General features: G+C 46.3%; 2 protein-coding genes across 2 annotated transcripts; one reads left to right on the top strand and one right to left on the bottom strand.

Annotated features, from left to right (window-relative positions):
* Positions 1–5,355: 5,355 nt before the first annotated feature.
* On the top strand, positions 5,356–20,959 carry FCMR (Fc mu receptor; the record flags this gene model as incomplete). The annotated part of the gene is made up of 8 exons (XM_081026191.1): positions 5,356–5,392; positions 10,807–11,142; positions 11,875–12,006; positions 12,967–13,189; positions 14,640–14,770; positions 15,113–15,271; positions 15,648–15,706; positions 18,440–20,959. The coding sequence occupies 8 exons, from the start codon at positions 5,356–5,358 to the stop codon at positions 18,611–18,613; spliced, it is 1,251 nt and encodes a 416-aa protein (XP_080882317.1). The 3' UTR covers positions 18,614–20,959.
* IL24 (interleukin 24) lies at positions 20,454–24,374 on the bottom strand (the record flags this gene model as incomplete). The annotated part of the gene is made up of 5 exons (XM_081025422.1): positions 20,454–20,537; positions 21,451–21,525; positions 21,981–22,139; positions 23,016–23,078; positions 24,204–24,374. The coding sequence occupies 5 exons, from the start codon at positions 24,372–24,374 to the stop codon at positions 20,454–20,456; spliced, it is 552 nt and encodes a 183-aa protein (XP_080881548.1).
* Positions 24,375–27,737: the final 3,363 nt, after the last annotated feature.

Here is a 27,737-nt window from a genome sequence, read left to right as displayed (position 1 = left end):
GGATGCATATCTAGCTTCTCCTGGGATGAGAGCAAATCATTCCAGGAGAACCAAGTGTTGCACCCTGGGAAGCTGCTCTCTGACCTACCAAAGGATCATGGATGGGGCAGAAAGATTAAGGTACAGCTTCTGGGTTAATGCCAGTCACCTGCAAGCCAATCCTGAGCTCATGCAGCCTATCCCAGTCCCTAGAATCAAAGGCTAAGAAGTGTCACTAAAGCTGTAGACAATCTTACATTATTCTTGATTGACATTATCAATAGGCGATAGCAAGTATAATACTGTACTGCCCAAAGTCCACCTGCTCCTTATGCTGCATATTGGACAAAGAAACCCTTCTGATCCATAGCCTACCTGGGATATCTAATAAGTTAAAAGTGGCCATTGGGGGGTGTGTATTAATACTTTTCAAGAACTGCTGTAACAAAGTACCACACACTAGGTGGCTTAAAACAGCAGTAATTTATTCTCTCACCATTCTGGGAGCTAGAAGTCTGACATCAAGGTGTCAACAGGGTTAGTTCCTTCTGGAAGCGCTGAGGGGGCATCTGTTCATATTTTCTCCTAGTTTTTGGTGGTTTCCAGCAACCCTCGGTGTTCCTTGGCTTGTCGCTGCGTCACTCAGTCTCTGCCTCCATCATCACATGGCCTTCTCCCTGTGCGCCTGTCTGTGTCTTCACACGACCTTAAAAGGACATCAGTCATTGGATTTAGGACCCACTCTGATCCAGTTTGACCTCATCTGCAAAGTTCCTTTTCTAAATAAGGTGATATTCTGATGTTCCAGGTGGACATGAATTTTGGAGGAACAGTATGCAGCGCAGTACAAAGGAATAACAAATTAAGTGTGGAGTTGATAATGATAAACCAATTAGCAATGATCAGTGTCCAGCAACCACTCAGAAAATACTTCTGATGACAAGAAAATCTTCCTCAAGTTCTTGAATTATCTTGATTTTTTTTCATTAAAAAAAATCCATTATGTAATAATAACTATGCATTACTAAGGCCCAACAGTGGCTAAGAATCTGTTTATAGCAGTAGTTGATTTGGGTTTGTAAGGCTAAAATATACATCATTTGCCCAAGACTTTCCCAAGACTCAAGACAGAACATCTCCTAAGAATAGTGGACAATAGAGAGGAACTGATTGTGTTACGGTCTGTAAATCTGGTCCCCAAGGCAGAGACGTAGAGTCCCCCCACCCCCTCACCCCCAAGCTTCTCTGAAATAATGAACTCTACTAGGGAGTCTATACAATAAAAATACTACGAGATCGTCTCAGCAAAACTACATATCTAAGTAGACGGAGGGGCACAGTGAGAGAGAAGATGTAAGACTGAGACCACTGGTCCCCAATGGCCAGGGAAGTGAAGCAGAAAGGGAGGGAAGAAGGCCAAGCTTTAAGACTCTAGAACCAGGGGCTTGGTAAGCCTATGTATGCTAAGGTGGATGAAGTATGGGCAGACAATCCACCCTCGCCAAAAATCTTTGCTTAAATGTGTGAAAGTGAGTATTCTAAAATTGAGGTCTTTGCTGACAAATCACATTAAAATTCATCCAAAATTCCCACATATTTCTGTTCTAATCTTAGAATCCCAATAGAAATATGACTATTCAGGAAAGAAATCTTCCATACCAAAATTCTACCATTTTTTGTATAGCAGGAAATCATAAGTACACGAACTTTCCCAAAGCCCCACTCCCGCAGAGCAGCTCACTGGGGGACAGGAAGCCTATGACCCAAGTTCTTAGAAAGGAGACTGTAGGATGCCTGAGACAGCTGCCTCTACCTGTCTGGGCTCCCTCGTGAGTCCTGCAGGCAGGGGGATTCTCATGAACTGTCTTTGGGGAGAACAGTGTTGAGTCATAGAGAGAGCCACTTGAGGATCTCAGCTATCAGTCTGGAAAGGCCCAGGAAAAGGCCCTTGGGAGCCTGGCCATAGCGGAGGTCAAAGTAGTGATGCAGTAACCAAGCAGAACCCATAATGACAACCTCCACCTTAATGACCATGGCTAATCTCCACTGCGCTCGTACTATTATATACCGGGCACTGTGCTAAGCCCTTTGCAATGTTGACCTCATGCAATCCTCACAACTTTATGAGGAGTGTTCTTATTCCATCTGTAGCACAGGGAGGATAATAAAAGCTAAGTTATTATGGAGATTAAATGAATTTACCAAAAGGAATTAGAACAGTTCCCAGTGTATCGTGTTATTTATTGCTTCCTCCATCCTGTCATCGGGCTCTAAATTTTTTCCATCAGGTTCATCCGTTCTGATCAAGCATTGTTCTTAAGGGATTTTTGGCCATCAGCCCCTGCCTTCAGTGTGACCTTCTCCTGGGAGTAGCACCACCAAAGCAGTACAGCAGCCCTTGAGTCAGAAAGGAGAAATAAAATTTAGATGGGAGAAAATAAAAGAGGGAGAGGAGACTAAGAACAGTAAACTTTTTCCACTTTGTAATTTAGCCAGGGCTCAGTCAGTCTTCCGTTGGGGCCCCAACCCCGAGACCCTAGGGCAGCATCTGGAGGTCGAGACTAGACGGGCCAATGTCTGGGAGTTTTGATCCCTCATACTCCAAACATTCATTTCCTGCCTGGCAGTCTTCAGGGCCCTAATTCTTGCTCTTAACGACCCAAAGTGATGTTTCTGAGAGTTTCATTTGGGCCACACATAATGTGAAAATCTCTTCTACACACTCACCTCACACATCCTCCCCACTGCCTGGCAGGCCCAAGCCTCATCTTCACACACCACATGTTCATGCATTACACAACCACACGACACATATTCACACACTCAGCCACACATCACACAACACTCATACATCAGACACTCACACATCACACATAACACATTCTCACACCACTCCTCACACTGTCACACACATACTTCACACATTCACATATCACAGTCATACACCACTCATCTCTCACACGTCACACAGCACACACTGGCCCATTCACACTCACACACTCTCATACCCATAGTCACACCCACAACACATCCATTCATTTATTTTCTCTCTCTCCAAGGCAATCAATCCCAGGCCAGGAGCCCCACAAATGCCAGAGCCCAGCTGTGTAGCAGCTGTAGAGCACTGGGAAGAGCTCTTGAATTTGGGAAGGGTGGAGGCAGATGGGAGCTGAGACCTCTGGTAGCCACTCACTCTAACCAGAGGCCTGAGGCTGTCCACTGACACCTTGGCCCAGTGTGTTGGAGAGAATCATAAGTGAAGTTGCTCTGGGCTGGTGGAGATGCAGATAGAGGTGGGCAGGGCAGGCTGCCTGCCCCCACACACGCTTCCTCTGCACCTGCTCTGAGCTTCACATTCAACTTCCACTGCGGATGTCATTGTTTTGTGTTTTGGAGAGCATGTGACAAATCTGAGGTGTGGGGGTCAGTAGGGAGTGGTGTACACGGGACCTCTGAAGAGCCCGGAGGCTCTGTTAGCCACACCCTCCCAGAAGAGTATGGGCATAGCTTGAGTCCTCTGTGCGCATAAGAGGCTGCAGAGCCTGCAGGTGGGGCCCTGGGAACCGACCTAGGAAGTAACATCCCAAAATGAACCCTGGGAATCCTCCAATTAATGATAGCCCCACACATCTCCACATTAAAGGATTCTTAAGGCATGGTTTCTGGGCCTCATGAAAGCCATGTGAGGTAGGCAGGGTGGGGATCATCCCTATTTTATCGATGAGGCCCAAAGCTAGAAAGTGCTAAAGCAGGACCAGAACTTAGGTCTTCTGACTAGAACCCAAAGCTCTTTCCATGATACCTTGAGGCTGATGGCCTCAGTATCTCTCTCTTCTCCATCAGTCACTGGGCCATGCCCTTGGACCCTTGAGGTCCTGAAGGGATTGCTTTGCCAGGCTACTGTGGCTTTAGGCAGACTCGTTGTGTGACTTGTCACACTCTCTCCTGGCATCGCCCCTGTGGTCAATAGACAGTGACCTGGGCCCCTGCCAGAAAGTAGCATCCTAGGAAAATAGTTGGGGGAGATGAGGCGTGACTAATCTGAGGTGCTGGGTGAGCTGTGGTTAAGACTTCCAGAAAAGTGTTCTGTAGAAGGAAATGCCAGGGATCATCTAGTCCCACCTTCGTTTTCTAGATAAAGAAATCAAGGCTCAAAATCCATACTTAGTATTCCCACGTAGTAGGTGCTAAAAAATATCAGTCATTCTGGTGGGAATGTAAATTGGTACAGCCACTATGGAAAACAGCATGGAGGTTTCTCAAAAAATTAAGAATAGAATTACCATAAGACTCAGCAATCCCTCTTCTGGGTATCTACCCAAAAAAATCTGAAAACATTTATCCGTAAAGATACATTTACCCCTATGTTCATTGCAGCATTATTCACAATAGCTAAGACATGGAAACAACCAAAATGTCCTTCAATAGATGACTGGGTAAAAAAAAAAAAATGTGGTGAACATACACAACATGGGTGGATCTAGGTATTATCATGCTAAGAAAATAAGTCAGACGAAATCAAGAACCATATGACTTCACTCATATGTGGTATATAAGACTGAAAGCAACAAAGGAATAAGACAATCAAACAAAGAAACAAAAACTCATAGACACAGACAATAGTTTAGTGGTTACCAGAGGGTAAGGGGGGAAAAGGGTGGTAGAAGAAGAAAAAGGGGGTCAAATATATGGTGATGGGAGGAGAACTGACTCTGGGTGGTGAACACACAATGCAACATATAGGTGATGTATTATAGAGATGTACACTTGAAGCTTATATAATTTTACTAACCAATGTCACCCCAATAAATGTAATTAATTAATTAATTAAAAGAATATATTAGTCAAATGAGTTCAAGGGCTAAAACCAGCACCTCCGGCTCAGGCCCAAACTTCTGTCCACATAGCCTTCCTCAGATGGAGAAAATGGTGGTGATAAGGCTGTTTTATCCTGAAGACAGGGAAAAAGCAAAGGACTCTGGTTCAGACATCAACAAATACCCATAAAGCCTGGGAGGTCCCTCTAAGAAAAAGTGCCCAAGGCAAAGAAATACTATGCATGGTACTTTCTAATAACCTTTAGGATCTTCCTAGAGGCCCTTTGAACAGTGGTGAACCATTCTCATTCAACACAACATGTTTTCTCAACTGACTTCCGCTGTGGTTTGCTGATGTTTTCTTTTTTTTCCTTTCTTTTTAGTCTGAGACTAGTAAGCAAACAAGACAAGTTGTCATTTCCTCATTTTCAAGGCTTGCTCCTCGCATGGCCCAGAAATCTCTTTCAATCTCCAGATTGTGACCGGTTCCTGGGTGAGCAGTGAGTTTCTGTCCCCTCCTCCAGGGGCTTTTGGATGGGACCTTGCTCTTGAAGGAGTCATGGACATCTGGTTTTGGTCACTTTACTTCCTGCCAGGTAAGTGCCGTGGGGAAACACCTCACACATCTCATGATGTCTGAATTGGCCACAAGTAGCGGAGTGGTTGGGCGCCTCCAGCTTTTATGTTTCTAGACAGATTTAGTTGCAAACGAATACTAAGGCAGGACATGGATGGAAGCCACATGAGGCTCTGCCCACTCCCTGTTAGTGTCTCTCTGTCCACTCCAGACACATCTCCTGTTCCGCTCAGGTGTTGATTCATAAAGGCTGAAGATATTACATCCCCCAAACATATTAGCCTGTTAATATGGGATCTTAAAGCAAGTGCCCCCAAAGTTCTTTCTTCTTATCTCTACATTCTCTTTCTTTGGATCTCTTTCACTCCTGATTTTCAACTTTCAACTCTAAATGAAGACTCTCTAATCCATTCAGTAGCCCCAATCCATTTCCCAAGTTTCATATCTCAGTTTACAATGGTTTCCTGGGCACCCCCACTTCAACCCCACCCAGATCTGAAATACAACATGCCTAACACCTTACCTGAAATTCCTCATTGGTCACCATCCAAACTAGTTACTCTCTCTGTCTTAACTGTCTCTGGTATTAGCCACAAAATGCTAGAATTGCTCTTACCACCTCTTTCTGTTTATCCCTAACCACACTTTGACCCAAACAATGGCCAATTCATGTCGTTTCTATAATAGATTTCCATTTACCAGGATGGGAATCAATGGCAGCCTCTACTAGAGACATAACAGAGGGAACAGAGGGAATGGAACGGAAAAAACACGTGGTCATTTCTTAACTATCTTTCCCACTTCCTCCAACTTGGCCTGCCTGTAGTTCCAGATTAATTTTCCTAAAGCTTGACTCTAATCATAGAATCACCCTTCCACTGTCTACTGAATTAAATACAACCTCTCCCTTGTGCTCCCCTTTACTCTCTGAGCTTATCACATTCCTCTGATCTTCCCTAACCTCCAGCTAAACAGGACTTCTCCTTGAACACGAGGTAGACTTCCTCCCACCAGCCCTTGCCCTCCAGGAACATCCTTCACTTACCTTTCACCTCTTATGGGTCCTTCAAAGCTCATCTCAACCTTTACCTCATTTATCTACACTTTCCAAAGCCCCCTCTTCTGAACCCCAATAGCTGGTCCCATTCTGCTTTGTATTGTGGCTCAGGGTGTGTCCACCTTATTCTGTTGATTAAATGGTAATCTCCTTGAGGGTCACAATGGATTTTTATTTATACTTGTTCTCTTTGTGATGGCTTGAGCATGGAAGAAAGTCAAATGTTTGTCAAATCAAAGATTGAAGAACCCTAAAAGCCTAAGGGAACGGAGTTTTAATGAAATGTCAGACTCGGTGAGAGGTAGTAGAAAATATGTGAGCATATGAGCACAATGTGAGTACAACCAAATTTAGGTCTCAGAGGGAAGAGGGGTTGGGTGGGAACCGGTTTTGGAAGATAAACTGAGAGTTTTTTCTTTTTTTTTTTTCTTTTCTTGCCATTGTAAGTTTGAAATACATATTAGATATTCAAATGGAGTCCAAGTTGAGTTATCAGGAAGGCAAGTCTGGAGCTCAGAGGTAAAGACAAGACTAGAAATACATATTTTGGTAAAATCTGTATAGAGTTGGCATTAAAAACCATAGGAGTAAATGAGCTAGTGTGAGAAGAGAGTGAAGGAGGACAGAGAAAGGAACAGGTCCAAGTACCAGGCCCGGGGTTGGCCCAACACTGACAGTTGGATAGAGAAGGAGAGGTAAGTAAGGAGATTGAAAAGGAACAGCCATTGGGCATGTGGTGTCAGGGAAGCCAAGAGAAGAACGAGTTTCAAGGATTTGATTCTGACAAATACTACTGAGAAGCAAGTAAAATGAAGACAAATAAGTGACCATCGAATGTCAGAACAAGGAAAATTTTTGTGACTTTTATTAAAGCACTTTCAGTGGAATGTTGGAGATAAATTCTGACAGGTGTAGGTAGAAGAGGAATTGGGAGGCATAAAAGCGGATTCAGGGATTTTGGTAACTCGTTTAAGAAAGAGAACAGAGAGGCGCAGCAGTTGAAGGGGAGGTAAAAGTCAACCAACAGGTTTTTAAATATGGCACCATGGCAACAGTGGACGTGGAGGAAGCAATGAGGCAGGGAGATAAAAGGATAATTACAGAAGAGAAGCTCTAAAGAAGGTGACCATCATGGACTCAGGATATAGGTGAAGGCCCTGGCTTTTGAAAGGAAGGAGGGCACTTCATTCAGAGCAATGGGACAAAGGGTAGTCAGAAGGCCTGGACACACATCAGCTAGTGTATGCAGAAATGAGAAATTGAGTAGGATGTTTCTCATCCTTTTTAAAAATACATGCTTCACCTGATAAAGATAAAAGTTTCAAGCCAGCTTCCCTCTTCCAGAGATTCTGCTATGACTTGAGTTATTGGGTCCTCATCACCACTCCCCACTAAAAAACCATCACCACATGGAATCCAGAGTTTATCTCCAGAGCACTATCACCAGCCAAGGCCACGTGACCCTTTACCTTATTTTGCATTATAAAAATTATATATTTTTTCTGTGTTCCAAACATCTATTTATATCCAATTATATATTGAGGATGACTTTTTAAACCACAAATCTCCCTCTCCCTTACCATCACCACGGTAAATCAAGTCAACAAATTCGAGATTAATGTCACTTATATAGTAGTTTCTATAAAATACCAACATTAAACAGCTTAGTTCCTTTAGATAGCTTCTTCCACCCCTACCTTTCTTCCCAGAATCATTTAGAATGATGTAATCACCATGCCTCATGGTAGGACCAGGTCATCTGCCTCCTAGGAAGTTCCCCCCACATGAGTCGTATACACATTGTGATAAGTTCTAAACCAGGAGCTTATATCTATCTTTTCTCTGTTTGGGAAATCTGGTTTTCCAAGCCTTTGGTGGAGGTTAAAAGCTACTATGAATTCTAAGGAGAGCTGGACTCTGGACATTTTCACCTCACCAATTAGTGCTTCCTTGAGACCAGAGCTCAGCATACTTATCAGCTTTCCTTGTGCTCCATCCATCCAGCGTTTGCACAACGAGAATGTCTTAGTCAGCTTGGGCTGCTGTAACAAAATACCATAGACTGCATTGCTTAAACAACAGATGTTTATTTCTCATAGTTCAGGAATCTAGAAGTCCAAGATCAAGGTGCCAGCAGATACAGTTCTTGGTGAGGGCCCTCTTTCTGGTTTGCAGATGGCCACCATCTCCCTGTGTGCTCACATGGCCTCTTGTGTGCATGGAGAGAATAAGGACACTAAGCCCATTATGAGGACTCCACCCTCATTACCTCCCAAAGGCCCTACATCCTAATAACATCACATTGGTGGGCTAGAGCTTCAATACATGGATTTGGGGGGACACAAACATGTAATCTGTAACAGAGGATCTGGGCAAGCCAGGGGTTTACTAGAAGCTCATTCCCGAGAGGAGAGAAGCCACTGGAGGTGTCTGCGGAGGTGATGACCCCTCGCTGCTCTGTCATACGCCTGCCCATTTTATAGCATCTTGTTCTTTGGAAAGCAACATTCATGCTCATTTCTGGCTGACTTGGTCCAAAAACATTCACACGTTCACTCTCAGGTGCTGGGACTTATACACAGCTATGGGCTGTCTGGACACACAGGGTGATTCCCCCATCCCCTTAATTGGGTCTTTGTCTTTTGCACAGGTCACCCTTGCATTGTCACATTCCAGTCACGAGGCTACCGCACAGGTCTCAGTTTCCAGGGGTATTTAAAGCAGTGCTGGGTTATTTGTGCGAGGGTTTACATGCCAGATCTTATGTATCTGGCTGGTGCCTCTGCTTCTCCCTACCACGTTACAACAGCTACACTTCTAGATCGTAACATGCTCCTGAAATGCTTCCTCTCTGCCCCTCTCTATCCTCCTCTCCCACATCTCACACTTCCATGGCTGTTTCTACCTCTTCACCCTCATCCACATCCTTCCTTCTCCTGGAACTTCCTCTTCAGTTCTCAACGCTCATCTGGAAGCCTCAAGCCCCCCTTCTTTCCCTGAAGTCCTTGAAGGCTTTCCTTGAAGCCTCAAGTCCCTCCTTATTTTGCTAAACTCCTTAGAGCTATTCTTAATGCATGGTCTATGGATGAATTTCAGGAAATTGGTGAACTTTTCTCCACCCTGTGAACATGCCATGTTCTCTCTCACAGCCCGGCCTTTATGGGGAAAGTTCTCACGGCTGGAAGTATCTCTCCTCCTCCACCCAAGTCCTCCAGCCGCACCCCAACACACATATTTCTCCCTAGGAAACCTCATCCCAGAAATATACAGACACTTATAAGGACCCACTTAATTGACAATTAAGTTGCCAACTTGATTAATTAACAACTAATCATACCTGGCCATAACTTCTTCTCTAGCTGGCTCAGCTGTGTCAGACCTGCCTTCTTCAGGAAAAGTGTTTTGATGCCAGGGATTCATGAACCATATCTTTTATCCCTCTCTGCTCCACACCCTCCCCAGCACACACACATATGCACATACCCATGCATACACACACAAACTCACATACATACTTGCTTTTCCTCTGTGCTCTCTACTGCAGTGAAGACAATCATCATCCCTCAGTTGCCCTCCATGCCCAATCCCTCAGGTCTCAACGGAGATATCACTTCTTCCAGAAAGCCTCCCTCAAACTACACCATCCCTCTGCAACAGCTTGGATCAGGTGTCCCTGCTTGTTGCTTCCAAGAAACCCCGTGTGTCTCTTCATGGGATCTATGGGACTGCTGTGGTTGCTGTCCATTTGTATTACCCACTAAATGACTCCTTCTGTGAGGGGAGGAATGCCAACTATCTTACTGTCACATGAAAGGCATTCAATAAATGCTCGTTGAATGATTTAACAAATGGAACTGGGGGTGAATGGTTGTTTTGGCTGAATGGATCTGAGCATAACAAAACTAGACTGAAAAATCTGTTGCAGCAAAATTGTACCATGCCTCCCAACATCACACTGAAGTCACTTGGGACTTATGTGCTGTTTGGGGTCACCATGGCATATTCTCTCTCCTTGGACTGAGACTGTAGTTTTGACTATATTCTCAGGGGTTTGATGTCTGGGTCCTTATGGTTTTGAGTTTGGTGATAAGGCTGCATGTTATGTTCAGGTTTAGGCTGGGCACAGGTCTGCCTGAGACTCAAGTTTGGGCACAGGGATGAACACAGAGCTGGAATGAGGATGTAAAAGGGGGTGGGGATGGGAAGAGGGCTACAAATTAGGATAGGGCTGAGGCTGAGGGCTGGCTGACGCTTGGGATGACAATGGGGATGGGGCTGGATCTAGCGATGAGCATGAGGCTGGGTTGGGGCTGGGATGGAGTTGCGGATGTGGCTGGAGATGAGGTTTCCTGTATATTGACTCCCTCTCCCTGCAGTATCTGGAGCTCTGAAGATACTCCCAGAAGTCAAGCTGGAGGGAATGCTGGGCGGATCCATTACCATCAAGTGCCCACTTCCTAAAACACCCGCGAGGCTATATCTGTGCCGGGAGATAGATAAATCTAGAAGTTGTGCCACCGTGGTATCCAACACAAATTTTGTCAGGATGGAATACAAAGATCGAGTCACACTGAAGCTGTGTCCAGATCAGAATCTGTTCCTAGTGGAGGTGAAAATGCTGACCAAGAGTGACAGCGGAGTCTACGCCTGTGGGGCAGGCAGGCACACAGACGGGGGCAAGACCCAGCAAGTCACCCTGGATGTCCACAGTGGTAGGTGCCCCACTTGATGGAGGCTCAGCTCACCCAAAATCCAGTTCCACTCAGGAAGCCTGGGACAGCTATCAAACTGTAGCAGTCCCCAGTCTCTTAGGGTATTGTTGTATTAGCCAGTCCAGTAATAATTGGGATTTGTATAGTTGAAACCTCATAGAGCCAATTAACTTCATGGTCCACAGAATTTTTTATCCAAACAAGATAGGTGGTATTCTTGTGTCATATTGAATCCATCCTGCCCAGGGCCTGAGGGGGCTGGGGAGTTGAGATTGAGGAGAGGCTCTGAGACTGGAGGAAATTGGGAGCAAAAGGACATAATTGTCTTACATAGTTATCCCATGAGAAATATTATGGATAAATATAAAGGAAAAACAGTAATTTCTCAAGCCCCATTTGTAGGCCAAACTTATTACTTTATGATCTGACCCTTTCCACATTTCTTCTAATCCTGCCTTTCTCTTCTCCACTGACTTCCTCACACATACACAGTACTAATTCCGTAGCCTAGAAACCCAGTAGTTTTACAGATACTGTTGACTGGGTTAGGGTGAATTTTTTTCTTTCAGGGGAGCTCCCAGCCCGGTTGTTCTGCTCCTTTTGGTGGGCCCTGCCCTCATCCCCTCACAGCCAACTCTCTTGGCTGGGTCAGCTTCAGCTCCTACCACTGTCCCTTCCCCAGCGGGGACAGTCTCCTCCCAGAGCCCACCAGAGTATTCCTCTTGCCTCCAGTAGAGTATGAGCCATTCTGGGAAGAGGAGCCTGTACCTGAGCCTCCAGCCTGGTTTCAGAAATTCCTACACCGGCCGATGCCATGGTTACAGATGCCTGCACATGCCAGTTCCTTTGACTTCATATCCAAAGGTCAGTTCACCAAAGCTAGTGTAAGAGAGGTGGGGTAAGCGATGTGGCATTGTGAAAATGGAGGAGGGGGTTTGTGTTCAGTTCATAGGGTGGTTGGCAGATAAGAGCTGGGTCTCAGAGGTGTCTTTCCCTGCCTTAAGGGAGGTTACCTCCCTGAGATCTGCCTTCTATTGTCGTTCAAGCCCATCCCACAGCCTGTACACTCGGCATTCGTTGCAGAACTTACATGACCACTAGGTGGCAGCACAAGAAATGAAATTTGTGCTCCATTCACAAAGTCCAGCTCTTTCATGAATGACTGCGGAAACCCAAACTGGACAGACGTATCCCAGCCGGAGGTTATTATGCCTCTTGCTGCCTATAGCGCTGTCTTCCACTTGCTGCCATACAATGAGTTTAACAACTCTATTTTGCAATAAAGAGATTAACGATGATATCTTTACATTTCTATATCATTCTCCTGTTCTAAATGCATTTTGACATGCAATATTTCCATCTCATCCTCACATTTGCTCTATGCGGTAGGTGCATTGATAAGCATTGTTTCACTAGAGGACCCTGCTGAGTGCCAAGAGCGATAGTAGAACTGAGCACATTGTAAACTCAAGATGTTGACAGGTGTGGGATGGAGGAGGCTAGACAAGTACATGGCAGAGTAGGAGAGTACTAACAGAGTACTAACAAGGTTTTCTCCACGCTCAGAGGAGGGCTAGGTCTTCTGCCTGGAAAGTCATGGAAAAGTTTCAGGAGAAAATGGTGGAAAATATTGAAGTAAATATAGATAGAATTTACTAGGTGTACATGGCATATTAAGAAAGCATTTCAAGCCATGAGGAGTGCAAGAACAAAGGTGGTTGAGATAAAAGGGAAGAGTGTATTCAGGAAAGAGGCAGTGACCCAATCCTGCTGGAGACTACAGGGTGTATATGGAAGGTCACCTTTTCCTGCTGTCTCCTGCAGTAAGCACTCCAGCCCAAAAGACGGAGGTCCCTGCAGCACACCACTCCTCCCCCACCACCCCAATCACCCACCGCCCTCGAGTTTCCAGATCATCTCCAGTGGTATCTGCCAAGCCCACAACCCTCCTGCCATCCACCACAACCTCAAAGACCTCAGCACCAGAGGAGCCACTCAGGCCCCAGACAGCCAGCTACAACCACCAAACCAAACCTCACAGGCAGAGGTAAGAGGCTTCCACCACCCAGGATAGGCCAGAAACCAGGCAAAACAGTCTAGAATTAGAAGATCCACTGAAATCTTCCTGAATCTATCAACCAGACCCTTCTTGGCTTTGTCTCTAGAAGGCCACTGCGGAATATACTACCTATGGGTATAGCACACTAACTCTTTAGTCCCCTTAACGTGAATACACTTGTCAATGCCCCAGCAGGCAGCAATCCTGTAGAAGGGAGACCCAAAGTTTTCAATCACTCAGAGTTCATTTAGATCTGTTTTGATTTGGAAAAACTAAATGGGAATAAAATTAACTATTAAACTATTAACTATTAAAATTACTTTCATATGTTTCCTTTTACTTTTTCTATGTGGCTACTAGGAAAATTAAAATAACATATGACTCATATTTCCAATGGACAGCCCTGGTCTAAACGGCTGGGCGCAATCCAGGAAAGTGTTTCAATAGACCACTAGGGGGCAGCATTAGAGCAGGCTCCAAAAAATGCCTGTAATAATAGGAAATTATTTTTGTCTAAGCAAAAACAAACATGTTAGTGAGGAAAGGAACCTCCAACATCAGTTGGGTTTTATAGATGAGGAAACTGAGGTCATGAGAACTAAGTGGTTTCAAATAACGTGTTTCCTAATTCCTAGTTCAGAAAGTTACAACAACCTACTTTACTTGGTGGAGAAGAATTCAAGTCAACTCAGTCAACATTTTCTTACTATCTACCAGGCATTGTGCTATGTCCTAAAGATGTAGAAAAATGAAGACATGCGATATGCAGGTCTTATCTTACTAACTTATGCAAATATGACAGTGACAAGGGTTGTAACCTGTATGAACACAATAACTGACAATAGACAGAGAAAAAAAAATTATTCTGGTTTACCATGATTGGGGAAGAAAAGATTTATGTGCTAGCCCTTTATGGAAAGTAAGATTTCAATACGTAGAGAAAATGGAGGGAAGGCCTTCTAGGCAGAGGAAGCACTGAGAAAAATCATCCTCTTTTCCACAGTTAAAAGAAACTAACTCATTTAATAGTTGCAATAATCTTATGAGGAGACTGAGGTGCAGAAAGCTAGAAGGGGATCTGACATTTATTGACTGCTGTTTAGGTCAGGTGCACGAAGTTCTTTTTATTCACTATTTGGTTCATCCTTGGACAGGTCTGTGAAATAGGTTTTACTAGACCCATTTACTGAGAAATGAGGCTCAGAGAAGTTAGGAGACTGGTTCAAAATTACACAGCCGGTAAAAAGCTGAACCTGCATTTGAACCTAGATTTCATGACTCCAGAAACAAGGCTCTTTGTGGGGAGGGGCGAAAATTCTGTTAACAAAGGGACAAACTGTCAGCTAGCTCCAAAAGTTGGCCACGCAAGGGTGCTTCCTTAAACCTCCTTCCCTCACTGACCTCTTCCTCCTTTCTCTCTCTCTCCTTCCCTCCTCAGAGCCTTCAACCATGTCCCAGCTTCCCGGATGGAAGACCAAGGATTTCACATCCTGATTCCCACCATCCTGGGCCTCATCCTGCTGGCACTTTTGGGGCTGGTGGTGAAAAGGGTCATTCAAAGGAGGAAAGGTGAGCGGCTCAGGCTGGGTTAGGGAGATCTGAATGACAAAAAGAGCCCAGAGCATTCAGACATCTGCTGGATCTCTCCAGAGCTTTAGATGAGCGGCCTGGGGTGTGGGGAAGCGGGATGGGGATGAATGGTCTGGAAATGAGGAGGAGAGCGGCCTGTGCCTTTTGGTCTTCAGTGGAAGGCACGGCTGTGCCTCATACATTCTGAGCATCTACACGTCAGACAGTACCGAGCCCAGGGGAGAAAGGCAGACTTTAGTTTCCCAAGACTCGAGAGCAGGGACAGGGTGGTCATGGTCCTCTGATGCCGTTGTCCTCTGTCCCTGTGGCTTTGCCGAGAAGCTCTCTCCAGGCAGGTCCGCCGGCTGGCCGTGAGGATGAGCGCCCTGGAGGCCTCCCAGCGGCCCCCGTCGCAGCGGCCCCGCGTGTCTCAGCGGTTACGCTCCCAGAACAACGTCTACAGTGCCTGTCCTCGGCGCTCGGGGAGGGCGCAAGCTGCGGGTGAGCAGGGGTGATGGGTGAGCTGGCGGCGAGCGAAGAGGGATACGGGTGAGAAGGGGGACACAAGTGAGGAGTGGGGAGCGGTGGTACAGGTGAGCGAGAGGGTTCGCGGGTGTGGAGGGGGGATAGGTGAGGGAGGGAGACACGAGGGAGCAGGGGTTCGTGAGCCTGGGGCGGCGGGTCCGAGCAGTCAGGCAGGCGAGCTGGAGCGACAGAAGCAGCGTGGGCGCGGAGGGTGCACCGACAGCCCTGTGCTCGGCGCCTAGTGGAGAGCCAGGGGCTGCAGGGACCGCTCCTCCTCCCTGGGCTCTGGGCAGGGCTTGGGGTGGGGCCAGACTCCCGGCCACGCGCTCACCCAGGCCTCACGGTTCCCTAGGTGAAGGGGCGGCACCTGTCCCAAGCTCCGAAGCGTCAGCGCCGCCCGCCCCGCCGCAGGTAAGCTCCGCGCCGCCGGGTTAGGTCGTCACCACCAGACTGGGTGACCCGACTTGGGCGTGGACCGAGAGCAGTTACTCCAGCGGCGCGTAGCTCCAGGGCAGCGGCTTTCCCAGCAGTTCTTGGGCGGAGTCGATAACAAGTTTTATCAGTTTCTTCCTTTGATGGTGTGAGTAGACGGACGACCCGGCAATGTGGTAGATTTAGTTATCTGGCTTTTAGCCACGCATTTTCATGGGGCAGATGAGTGCTTAGCAGAGGCTGGTAGATGGTAACTCTCCAAATACGTGAAGGGCTTTCACGTAGTAGAGATTCAATTTCTAGGACCTATGAGTTCTTAAGGGGAGGTCTTATTCACCTGAATATGAGGGAGAACTTTCTAGTAAACTCTCTGCAAGGAGGTGGCTTACCCGTCACTGAGGGCAGTTACACCTGGCCTAAAGGGTGACCTGCAGATGTCAGGATTTAGATAGGATTCAACGGCGGGGTGAAGAGGGTTCCTCTTGAAATCTAGAAATGGACACAGGGAATTTGTTTCTATTGATGGCCATTGGCAGGTGAGTAAAAAAGCCTTTAAACTATCCATTCACCTTTGTTTTCCCAAATTAAAAAGATAAAAGATTTTATTCTCTAAAGTAGCCCACAGTAGCTAAAACACTATTTCCTCAGGAATCAAGAAAAACTAAGTGTGGCCAATGTCCCTCTTCTCAATTAGGCTGTAGACTGAGCTAATGCAACAGATCCTAAACCACAGGGCTCAAAAGATGAATTCCTGATTTCCTTCCAAGTAAAGGCAGAGGGACAGAAAGAAGTGGCCTGAGCCACAAAGTCATCCAGGCACTCAAATGTCTTCTGTCTTGTTGCTCCACCATCCTCGGGAGTCGCCTGGTCCATGGTCAATGCTCAGTGTCCAGCACCATGTCTGCATTCCAGCCATAGAGAGACAAAGAGAAAGCTGCTTCTTTCAGACTATGATTCTGACAGTTCATACATCACTTCCTCTCGCATCCCATTGGCCACAACATAGTCATATGGCCACACCTCCCTTCAAGGGAGGCTGAAAAACGTACTCCCTGGTTGGGAAATCATGTGCTTTGTTACAAAGGGTAGAGTGATGCCCAACAACAAGTGACAGCTTAGCCACAGTCACATCCAGGTTCTTGAGCTTGCCCTCACTCACCTGCTAGAGAGGGTTCACAGTAGGTTAGGTAGGTCTAGCAGTGCCCATTTGCTCTACCCACTTTACCCTTACACATGCCCTTTCTCTTGAACTGTCCTGTGACCACACATGTCCTCACCTGAGCAGGTAGCTTACTCAGATCTTACCCTTTCTCTCTACTTGAAACTCTCATTTCCACTATTAGGGACAAAAATCTTTTTTTTTCTTTTATTATTATTATTATTAATTTATTTTTATTTATTATTAGTTTCCAGTCTACAAAACATTTCACCCCTCACAAAGTGATAGCCCCCTCCCCCAATCTATTGCCCCTCTGACAGTGTACATATCTATTACAATTCCATTGACTATACCCTATACTATATTCCATATCCCGTGACTATATATATATTAAATTATAGCTGACATACAATATTATTCAGCTTCAGCTTCAGGTGTACAATGCAGTGATCAGGCATCTACACCATCCCTGAAGTGGTCTCCATAATAAGATATGTGCCCATCTGACACCCAACAAAATCTTTACAACATTATGATTATATTCCCCAAACTGTCCTTCATATTTTCGTGGCAATATTGTAGTTACTAATTTATGCCACCCAACAAAATCCCAACAAAAATCTTTTGACACCCAACAAAATCTTTACAGCATTATTTATTATATTCCCCAAACTGAGGGACAAAAATCTTGATGGAATAAGTTCACTCACAACAAGGTGCATATGATTAATGACTGAATATTTTAGACTTTACAAGGAATGTTTTAATTTTTGAAGCCAAATAAATTAATGTCACATGGCAAACAGGCAACGGGAGATAAGTACAAAAAGTAACAGGTCCTTTCAATGAGCACTTACTGAGTACTTAGTATGTTCAGGAGGTTGGACTTCTAGTTCTCAGCACTTGTGTTTAAATATGTGATGGTTTCCACCACAGCATTCTTGGGTGGATGTTACAATAGTTGTGCCATGTTGGGGTCATGGCTCAGCCCTGTACCCTGAGAACTGACCCATCCTGAAGGCAGACAATTCTGAAGTTTCCTTCTTGGGAAGAAGAGCACCACTGTACCCACGTGGCCTACCGCCTCCCTCCCCATCACCACCCAGCCCCTTCCTGGAATGCACTCATGCCACATCAGAGACTCGCCGAGCCCTTACAGAGGTGCATGGATTGACTCACCCTGCTTCTGAATCACTCCCTAAGAAGATGCATATTTATTCCACAAGTCACATTATCTAATCCCAGAGGAGAAACTTTTCCGGCATCTGGGTCTCCTTCAGACTGATGCTTAGCTCTGTGATTTTAATCTGAGCCCCATTTAAGGCATTTCCTGCCCACATTAGATGTTAAGTGTTTTCCAGTTATCTAGGGTGAGGTGCCACCCTGAAAATCCCCAGGATGGGCCAATTATTGGAGCTCAGCCACCTGTGTCTTTGCCTTCTAGAAATCAGCAATCATGAATATGCTTCCACCCCCTACCCACTGGAAATCCACCTGGAAAGATACTAAAATCACCCTACCGGGTTCAGTGATGCTTCTTGCTTTGTTCCCAGGTGTCTGAAGATCCTTGGCCTCATGCCTTGTCTCTGAAGACCAGCTGTGAATATATGAGCTTCTACCACAAGTCTGTTGCCAAGATGGAGGACAATGATTCAGATTACGTCAATATCTCCTGCCCGACTCACCCCTCCAACTGCCCCCCTGGGCCCAGACCTTGGTGCCAATGAGCCTTATCTGTCTGTTGCTTTCCAACACCTGCTCCATCTGTTTTTGGAACCCTCATTAGCTCTCACATCTCACCTCAAGTCTCATCCCTGTCTGTTTGCCCTGAGCTCAGTCCCCTACAGCTATTCTTGCACACCTCTGCAACCCCATGTGGCTTTCAAGTGGGCTCTATTCATGCAGAGCATTTGTCCCAGTGCCACGTGCTTCCTTTCCAAGTGATGTAACAGGCTGTGGGATTTGCAGACTGTCTTTGATCACAGGGATTTTGCTGCCTTGGCTCTAGTCTATGTGGCAACAGGCTGGAGCATAGGCCTAGCTGTTGCTTCTGGAACCCTTCCCTGGCTTGGGCCTCACATCAATAGAAGGCCCCTGGACTCATGGTGGACTAGGAAGCGGCCGGGTATGAAACGCGCCTAGCCCTGTCTTTGCCCTGACCTAAGGCTGGCACTTACTAGTAAGCTGTACTCGTCTTGACCCTTTGGTAAGGGCAACTTATTTTGATGTGATGAAGGATTCGAAATTTTCAGCACCACATATATCTCCTTATATCTCTAAACCCTCTTTACTCTAAGTCTCCCTCCTTGATGCACATAAGGATCCTGACCACAGCATTTCCCTCTCGTTAGAAATAGTTTTTGTTGCCTTTTTATCCTTCTTCCATTGCCTAGCAGTGATATTTGTGCACTTATCTCAATGTTGTTCTATTTTAGCCATCCAAAACCATTATATCTCTCTGCTTTCAAAAATGCTCCTCTTTGCCAGTTCTAAGTAATTACAGCAAGGTGGAAAAGGAAAGTGGCCTGGGATTTCTAGAAGGCCAGGTGCTCTGCAATAACACTTACATCATGGAAGAAGAGATATCCTACCTCCTCCACATACTCTTAAGCTTTCTGAGCAAGGGCATAGGCAGACATTGTATCTTTAGCTTGAAGCCAACTGCAATGCTCACCCAGAGCTTGAGACTAAAGAATGCCCAGTCTTGCTGTAAGGAAGAAGGCCTTTCCCAGACTCACAACTAAGTTTCACTGGGCACTTGTACAGAAATAGAAAGGAAAGGCTACCAGACTTGTGTTCCCTGCCTTTGATGAGCAGGGAATGGCATCACAAATTGGGGAGTCCATCCAAGTACAATGACACCATCATCAATATCAGCTTGACTCTGGCACCCTCTCAAGCTGCAGATAAGAGGAGAATGAGTACAATAGAAAGGAGGGAGGGCACCCAACGGGAAGGGATGAGGGAATGGGGTATGGAGTACGGGCAAGAGATGAAATGTTTAGTGAGCCTGCTTTGTGTTGGCACTTAACATTTTATATCTTTTATCATTTACATTCCAAACCAGTGTCCCTCACCCCCACCCCAATGTTCTGTTTCTGAAGACAGCATGACAATGTGATTTCCATGTCCTGATGTTCAACTTCATATGCCAGCATCCCTTGTTGTTCCTCAACATTAAAAGATAGGCAAAAACAAACAAACAAACAGTTTATTAAGCATTTTCTGAGCACCACCCACTGCCCCGTGCAGTTCCAGGGATCGTAGAAGCATGGGGCACTGTTCCTGCCGCCTTCACAGAACTTAGTCTCACAAATAAATAAAGCATCAGCAAAACCACTGACAGGATTTAAATAGTTGTAATAAATACGGGAATCTGTTTGATTATTCACAGCATCCAAGGGAATCTTCCATGACTGTCATTGCGGCCACTTAAAGAATAAAGTCTTTGACGATAAGCCTAGACCAAGAACAGGACCTGTGGTCAAGGGTGTGAAGTACCCAAAGAACATCGCAGGAGGGGGCACTCTTTTGAAATGACACGGAGAGCAAGGAGGGTCTAAGCATTCAGAGCTGGTAGAATTTCTGCATCCAGGTCAAGAGAATGTCTACTTCTCCAAAGGCTTTGATCTGAGCTGCTTCTATGTCCAACTAAAAGGAAAGTAGAGGTGAAGTTCTGCCATATTAGCCTCAAACATAGGTTTCTTTCCCACCCACCATTCCTCGGGCTGGCCTGACTCCACATCATGAGCAGCGTCACCTTTGCAATGGCCTCTGATGAACTCACCCACCCATCACTTGTCCTTGATCTTTGTGTGTTGTCTGCTTCAAGAATGAGGAAAAGGGCCAGTGGGTAGCAGCAAGTCAGGAGCAAAGGAAATGCATCTGGAGCCCCTGACAACAAGAACTGTGGAATCCCTGTGCGGGTGGATCTGGTCCACCTTCTGAGCTCAATGTGCAGATGAGGAAACTGAGGCCCAGGTGGCCTCTTTCTTTTGGATGTTATTGCTCCTCGTTTATTTTTATACTGATGTATCTGTTCCTTAAAAAAGTGATCAATATCGTGTTTGGGGAAGATGTCTGAGGATGAAATTTGGATTTTCTTTGTTGTCTTAAGTTGGGAGAAGGTAATATATTTTCTCATGATTTTTTTTTCTCACAAACTAGACCATTTAAACATTATGAAAAATACCATGTATGGGGGTGTGTATGGGATGGGAGTGTTACGGGGATCATCTCTCTTCTTTCTCTCTCACTTCTGACTCCAATTCCCTAGCTCAAGTACCCACAAGCTCTCTCATTGGGAAAATCCCCCATAGTAAAATCGTCTCATAGGGAAATATAATAGCATTTTAATTTGAAAACTGGCAGGAAAAAAGACCATGTAGCTTGTGGTGCTTGTGCAAAGTATATGCTCGTTCATGTAAAAATACCTGTGCTCCTGCTAAGTGAAGTGGCTTTGGGACAAGCCTGGTAGAGTCACCTGCACTGCATTTTGCTTTAGGTCTCTGAGGCATCGTCTTATGACAGTTCAAGCAAGCCCTCCGCTCCTGGCCTTGATTACCTGTTTAAATGCTCCTCGGTACAGCAGAAACTGCCTGCGTGCACTCTCACTGATGGAAAACATCTCATTTTCCTGCTGGATAACAGGGGGAAAAAGTGCCAAGTGTTGGGTAGGAGCCAAGGCAAGCCCCTTCCCACTCCTTCCTAGTAATGCCAGAGGGGGTTAATAGGCCAAGGCCTGAGAGGGCAGTGCTGAGCCCAGAGCCTCAAGGTAGCCAATGCTGACCTCCTGTGTGACGGGGGCAGCCGCTGAGTCTCACAGAAGTCTTGCCAGGTGGGGGTGATCATCACATTTTATACATATGTAGGAGCACTGAGTCCCAGAGAGGTTGAGCACCTTGCAAAGCATCAACCAGCTGGTTAGAAGAGAGCTGGACTTGAACCCAGAACTGCTGGTGTCCAGAGTCTATGCTCTTTTCCATGCAAGCTACGATGCCCTCTAGTGAAACAAAGGCCAGGACCGAAAAAGGGGAGGAGAGTCCTCTCGAAACAGTTTCCCATGGGTGCCAGTCCCAGCTTTGTTCTACTCACACTGGGTTGCAGTTTTGACATGATGACAATAAAATTATTGGCCAGAGTAGAGAATGACTTCAGAATCCTGAATTCAGCTGCCTTCTCATAGTAGTTTTTGAAAACGGTGTTCAAGTAGAACTTCAGCAGGGCACGGATGAAATAACAGCTTTCAGCATCCTGGGGAGGGTCTGGGTCACCTCGGAGCGGAGGCGTCTGCCCACCCCAGCCCTGGATAAACAACCCACTGTCGCCAAAGCAAGATAAGCACAACCGAGGCAGGGACCTTCTAGGAGATGTTGGTAAACAGTAGATCTGAAGGAGCCTTAGGGGACAGGGAGAGCAGCACCTTTGGCTTACAGGAAGAACCACAGACCGAGAGAGGAGGACTTGCCCAGGGTCACACAGCCAGTCAGTGGCAAACACAGGCCTAGTTCCTAGGACTCCTGTCTTTCCATCTGCTTAATATTCTTTCTTCTACACCCCATGACCTCTCTAATAGCCATGGGAAGTGATGGACCCTGAAGAGCACCCAGAACTTGGTGGTTGACAGTTGGTGGGAAAAAAAACTAAAAAGAGAAGAAATGAGGAAGAAAACAAAAATCTTTAAACACAGGGATTGCATTCTAGTCCCCTCAAGGACCACAGAGTGAAGCTCAGCGTCTTCAGGAATCAAGGCTCAGTACGTGTGTGCTCACTGACTGACTAGATGGTTGATGAGAAGACAGGAATGGGTGAGAAACAAGGGATGGAAATGGAAGAGACCCAAGCAGATGCCTATTGGGCCTACACAGAAAAAGAGAAACATAGACTGATGGCATCTCTGGCTAAATGGGGACAGAAATGTAAGGCCTAATTTACAATCCCTCCTCGTGCCACCACACACACTGCCCACATAGCCCAGATCCGGGGTGGTGACCCCACATATTGACTTCTCTGGCTCACTTCCCAGCCCTGTCCTATGTAGGCCCAGCCTCCCCAGACAACCCTTCACCCCCATCACCCACAAACCAGCCACACGGAGGGAGGCATTGTCCCTCCCAGAGGCCAGATTACCGAGATGTTCTGCAGAACCTCCCCCCGCAGCAGCCGGATGCTTGTGATGTTATCCGGAGCTTGCTTTGGGAACAGAAAGAAAAAAATGTCTCCAGGTTAGGGGGAGCCATAGAAATCAACCTTGCAAATACATGCTGCTTTCCCAGAACCTAAATCTAGACAGTCTGTGAAATCTCAGAGTCCAGAGGGGGCTCCCAGGAAGGGCTGGGCTGAGCTGGCCCGTGGGGTGGAGATATAGGTTCCAGCCACACAAAATTACTAAGTTTAGCCCCCAGGGACAGATGGAATCCCTGGAGTTCTTAGAGCCTTGATCAGGGACCTGTTTGATTCCTTTAGTCATTTGAGACAGGAGGAAGTAAGCCTATTTGGCTTAAGAACTCTTGGGAGCAGGATTTTACCTCCTTATTCCATGGGGGTGGAGGCACTGCCTCTCTTATATTTGAAGTTTCCCCTGCATCCCAGACATCCATTCCAGTTCTTGGATTTAGAGTCAAAGAATCATTAAGAGGAAGGAGCTTTTGGGCTCCTTTGTCCCACCTCCACAATGTGCAAATAAGGAAACTGATGGGGGTGGGGTGGTGCTGTACCAGTTGGTTTCAAGGTCAAGATCACACATAGGTGTCCTGTGCCCAGTGGTTACTCCCCTCCACAGGCCATCTCATGAGCTCCCTCTTTCCTGCTTTGCATCTGGATTGTCCTTTAAGGAGCTGAGTGCATTTGTGAGGGCACGTATTGGAATACTATCAGGCCCAGCAGAAATCCACAGTCTGATTTCACAAGCTGCCCCATCCCACCTCAGCATTAACCATTTTTTCTACCTTGAAGCCAAGGTGGAAACAGAGTAGGAGGAGCAGTAGGTAAAAACTCCGGTGGTCAGGACTCAAAGGGTTTCCCACGACTTCACATTAGTGGAGTCTCATGTCCCCCTGAGACACAGATGAAGCCTAGATGAATACGTTCTCTTCTTTATTCCTCTTGGGCTCTGTTTATTTCCCTGTAGATGACCACATCATTCTGAATCTCAATTTCCTCGTATACCAGGAAATACGGGCTTGTGATGCCTCTGACTTCACAAAATTATTATGTAGGAAAATGATGAGTAAGCTACAAAGGGCTCCATAATTATAAAATATTATCTTCCCCCCACAGTAACCCCCACAGGTGGGTCCAGAGCATCACTTCACTCACCACAATGTCCTTCACGGCCCGGAAGGCCTCCCACAGGTCCTGGAAAACTATGCCCTCCACTCGGCAGGGCCCAAATTGGAATTTTTGGCTCTGGACTCCTGGCCCCCAGCTCCAGACAAGCAGGATGAGACTCAGGCAAGGGAGGGCAGCCTTCTGCACGGGAGAGCCCATCTGCAACAAAGGAAGGACCAGGAAGATCCTGCTGGAAGAAAGGGCGGCAGCCCACTGAAGCAGGCCCTTTGTACCAGGAGTGGTATACCCAAAATAATGCTTCTTGGCTCTGCCTTGGCCAGCCTTGGGACACAAAGAGGGGAAACCTGAGACTAGGGTGGGTTCTCAGTGCTAGAATATTGCAAATATGTGGCCCTGCTGCAGTGCACTGGGGTGGGGCGAGGGTCTTTCTGCCCCTCATTGCATTTCCGCTGTTCTCGCTGTCTCATTACCTGCCCACCCCACCACGACCATCCACGGCACACACACCCGACACCTCCTTCCTTACTCCATTATAGTTCTCTCTAGCCAACAACCTGCTAGTCAGAATTTGACCAAGGAAAGTGGAGAAATGGGAGGTAATAGTGTGCCAGAGAATATGTATAGGGAGCCCAACCTCCAGACAATAGTGCTTAACCAGGAATTTGCTTATCTGAGGTCTGCCTTAAGTCACCAAGCACACGGGGCAGGTCTTTTTCTCCTCCCCCAGGAGAAGGTCATCTGTGACTTCTCATCACAAGGGATCTGAGGGATAGATCCTGGCCCAGAGGGAGGGGCACAGATGGTAGATTAGGTTCACACACTCTCTGCCACCTCAACTGAAGACTCACTTTTGCCTCTAAGTATTAACTTTTCAGGTAACTGAACAAGAGGAAGGAATCACATTTCTGGATGAATCACCTTTAAAGACTTCCACTAAGGTGCCACCTGGGAATGAAGGTGTGAGGAGGCCCCGGGCTAGAGGAAGATGACGCATTTTCTATGTATCATAACTATTCAGAAAATTCCTTCTCCCTGCCTTTTTTGTTTTTGCTTTTCTTCTTTACTTTCCTCCCTCCAGTTCTCCCTCTCTCCCTTTCTTTCTTACTTCCTTCCACAACCATTTAAGGACTTTTGTTGTTCCAGGCACTGGTCTCCTACCTAAAGACACTCAGTCTTCCACCCCTATACTAGGAAGGAAGACAAGAGAAGACTTGCCTCTGGAATGACTGCCAACATATGGGCAGAGAAGTGGGGCTCAGTACCAACACCCAATATCCTCCATCATGTCTGTCTGAGCTTCAGTGTCTCCCTCAAGGTCCTTCCATTCTCTTCTTTCAAACTCCACAGGCTTTGCAGCCTATCTTGAAAATTCATCCCTGGGCCTCATAGTCCCTCTGTACTTTCTTCCATTCAGACTAAATTCTTCTCGGTGTTAAATCAGAGAAAGCAGCCCCTCATCCACATTTATATCTTATCCTTACATACGCACTGAAAAAGTTGATTTCTGCCACCTCCCAACCCCATTCCCAATGAGATAGCAGTCTATTGCTTCAAAGCAAAGCACTCAGGAATTCCCTCATCACTCACCTCAGAGCCTGGAAGTAATGCTTGAGGGTTGCTGTTTGGAGGTGGCCGGCTCCTGTTACAGAGGGAAAGTTGGGCACCCTCACCACTCACCAATCAGGAGTGTAACTATGGCCAGAAGTTCCTGTCCCAGTTGTGGAAATCGTTTCAAAAGTAAAGGCGTGTAGGCCAGCAAGGCTTTGGGGAGATTCATATATATGGGGGCTGGGGGGAGGAGTGGAGGAAGAAGGGGGGTGAAGAGGGGAAATTGGTCATGCTTTCCTACAGAATTACTTCATTGCCTAGTCACCCTTCACTTTAAGATAATGGAGCAATGGAGAAAGCAGCCCCTGAGGTGAGATAAGACCTGCGTCTGAATTTCGGCTTTGCCACTGGCTGAGCAACTAAGGGCAAGTCTCCTAGGTACTCTGAGCCTCAGTTCTGTATTCTGTATCAATAAAATTACAATAAAGAAAAAAATCTGTCTTACCTCCCTCAGAGGCAGGTGTAAAAAGCAAAGGACAGAGATGCTTTGTAAACTCTATACACATGTACAAGTAAATATGTACATTGTTACTGTGCAGAGTACACCAGTCTCCTTACTGCCCAAATCATCAGTAATTATGCCCTATTAATGAGGGGACAGTAACCCAGAGGCTAAGGAGAGCCCATAAGTACTTCTTTAATCAGTCAGGGACAGGAATTTTAGGACAGTTTCCTGATATTCAGTCACCAAGTTTATAATCACAACCAAAATACTCATCTGCCCCCACTCTTAGGTTCATGTTTGTGCATGGCCAGGTCTGGAAAGCTGGGGCCCGGGTGTCCTGTGGGCTCGCCTTTGCCTGTGCCACGTCCCCTGGGATCACCCTGGGGGTACAGCAATGCGGCATGTCAGGAAGGAGCCTCAGTGCAGTCAAGAACCCTGACCGTCTGTCCAGCTCGCAAGGTGGTACACGGTGCAGTGTTCCCTAAGCGTGTTCCATAGAACCTAGTCCTGAGGAATGCTTGTCTGCAAGACACTCCACGAAACAAGATTTCAGTCAGTAAATCAGAGAAGCCTGGCTTGTGCCAGTCCTGCTGGGAAACATACTGCTCTGGAGAATACTAAAGACTCTGACAAGTCCCGTCAGGGCAGGGCGGGGACACCTGCTTAGCTTTGTTTAACCCAGCATTTCCCATGAGTATTTGACCATGTCCCTCAGAAACATTTGGGAAACACTAGACTCTGAATCAGGGATTGACAAACTCCAGGCCAATAATAAGCTAAGAATGGCTTAGCCCCATGACCTAAGAATGGTTTTTATATTTTTTAATGATTAAAACAAAATCAAAAGAAGAACAATATTTTGTGACATGTGAAAAGTTTGTGAAATGCAAATTTCAGTGTCCACAAAGTTTTATTGGGACACAGTTATGCCCATTTGTTTACATATTGTCTGGGCTGCTTTTGTGCTTCAGTAACAGGGATGAGCAGTTGTGGCTGAGACTGTGGCCCACAAAGCTTATAATATCTACTCTCTGCCCCTTTCTAGGGACAGGTTGCTGAGCCCTGATCTAAATTACCTCCCTACAGAAACATTCTAAGAGTCTCCTTAAACCTGGTTCCAGGAAAGAGACATAGGAGTAGGAATGTGCTGTGAGAAGCAGGATAACTTTCTCCAGTTCAGTGCAGAAGGAAGAACAGGGGGCACTTCCTAATCTCTCCAGTTGGCAGGCCCTTCCTAAACTCTCTAGCACCAGCTCTCCTTCCTTCTACCCCACACACAATGTTGTTTGTTTCCTTAAGAAGACACAATTCTTGCTGTTCTCCCCAGCCAGCACCCTGGTCTGCTGCTGCTGCCTCTATAAGGACCAAGGCTTGAGTCCTTTGCTCCTGGAGGACCTGAGTCTTTCTCTCTAGACCTAGGGAGGGACCCACATCACACATGTTTGCTTTTTTTCCTTTAGGATCTAGGGCATTACTAAAAACTATGGGAAGAACTACTATGGGAAGGA

Source organism: Rhinolophus hipposideros, assembly GCF_964194185.1.
Source record: "Rhinolophus hipposideros genome assembly, chromosome: 19".
Lineage (NCBI taxonomy): Eukaryota > Metazoa > Chordata > Mammalia > Chiroptera > Rhinolophidae > Rhinolophus > Rhinolophus hipposideros.
This window is presented reverse-complemented; position numbering and strand designations above follow the sequence as displayed.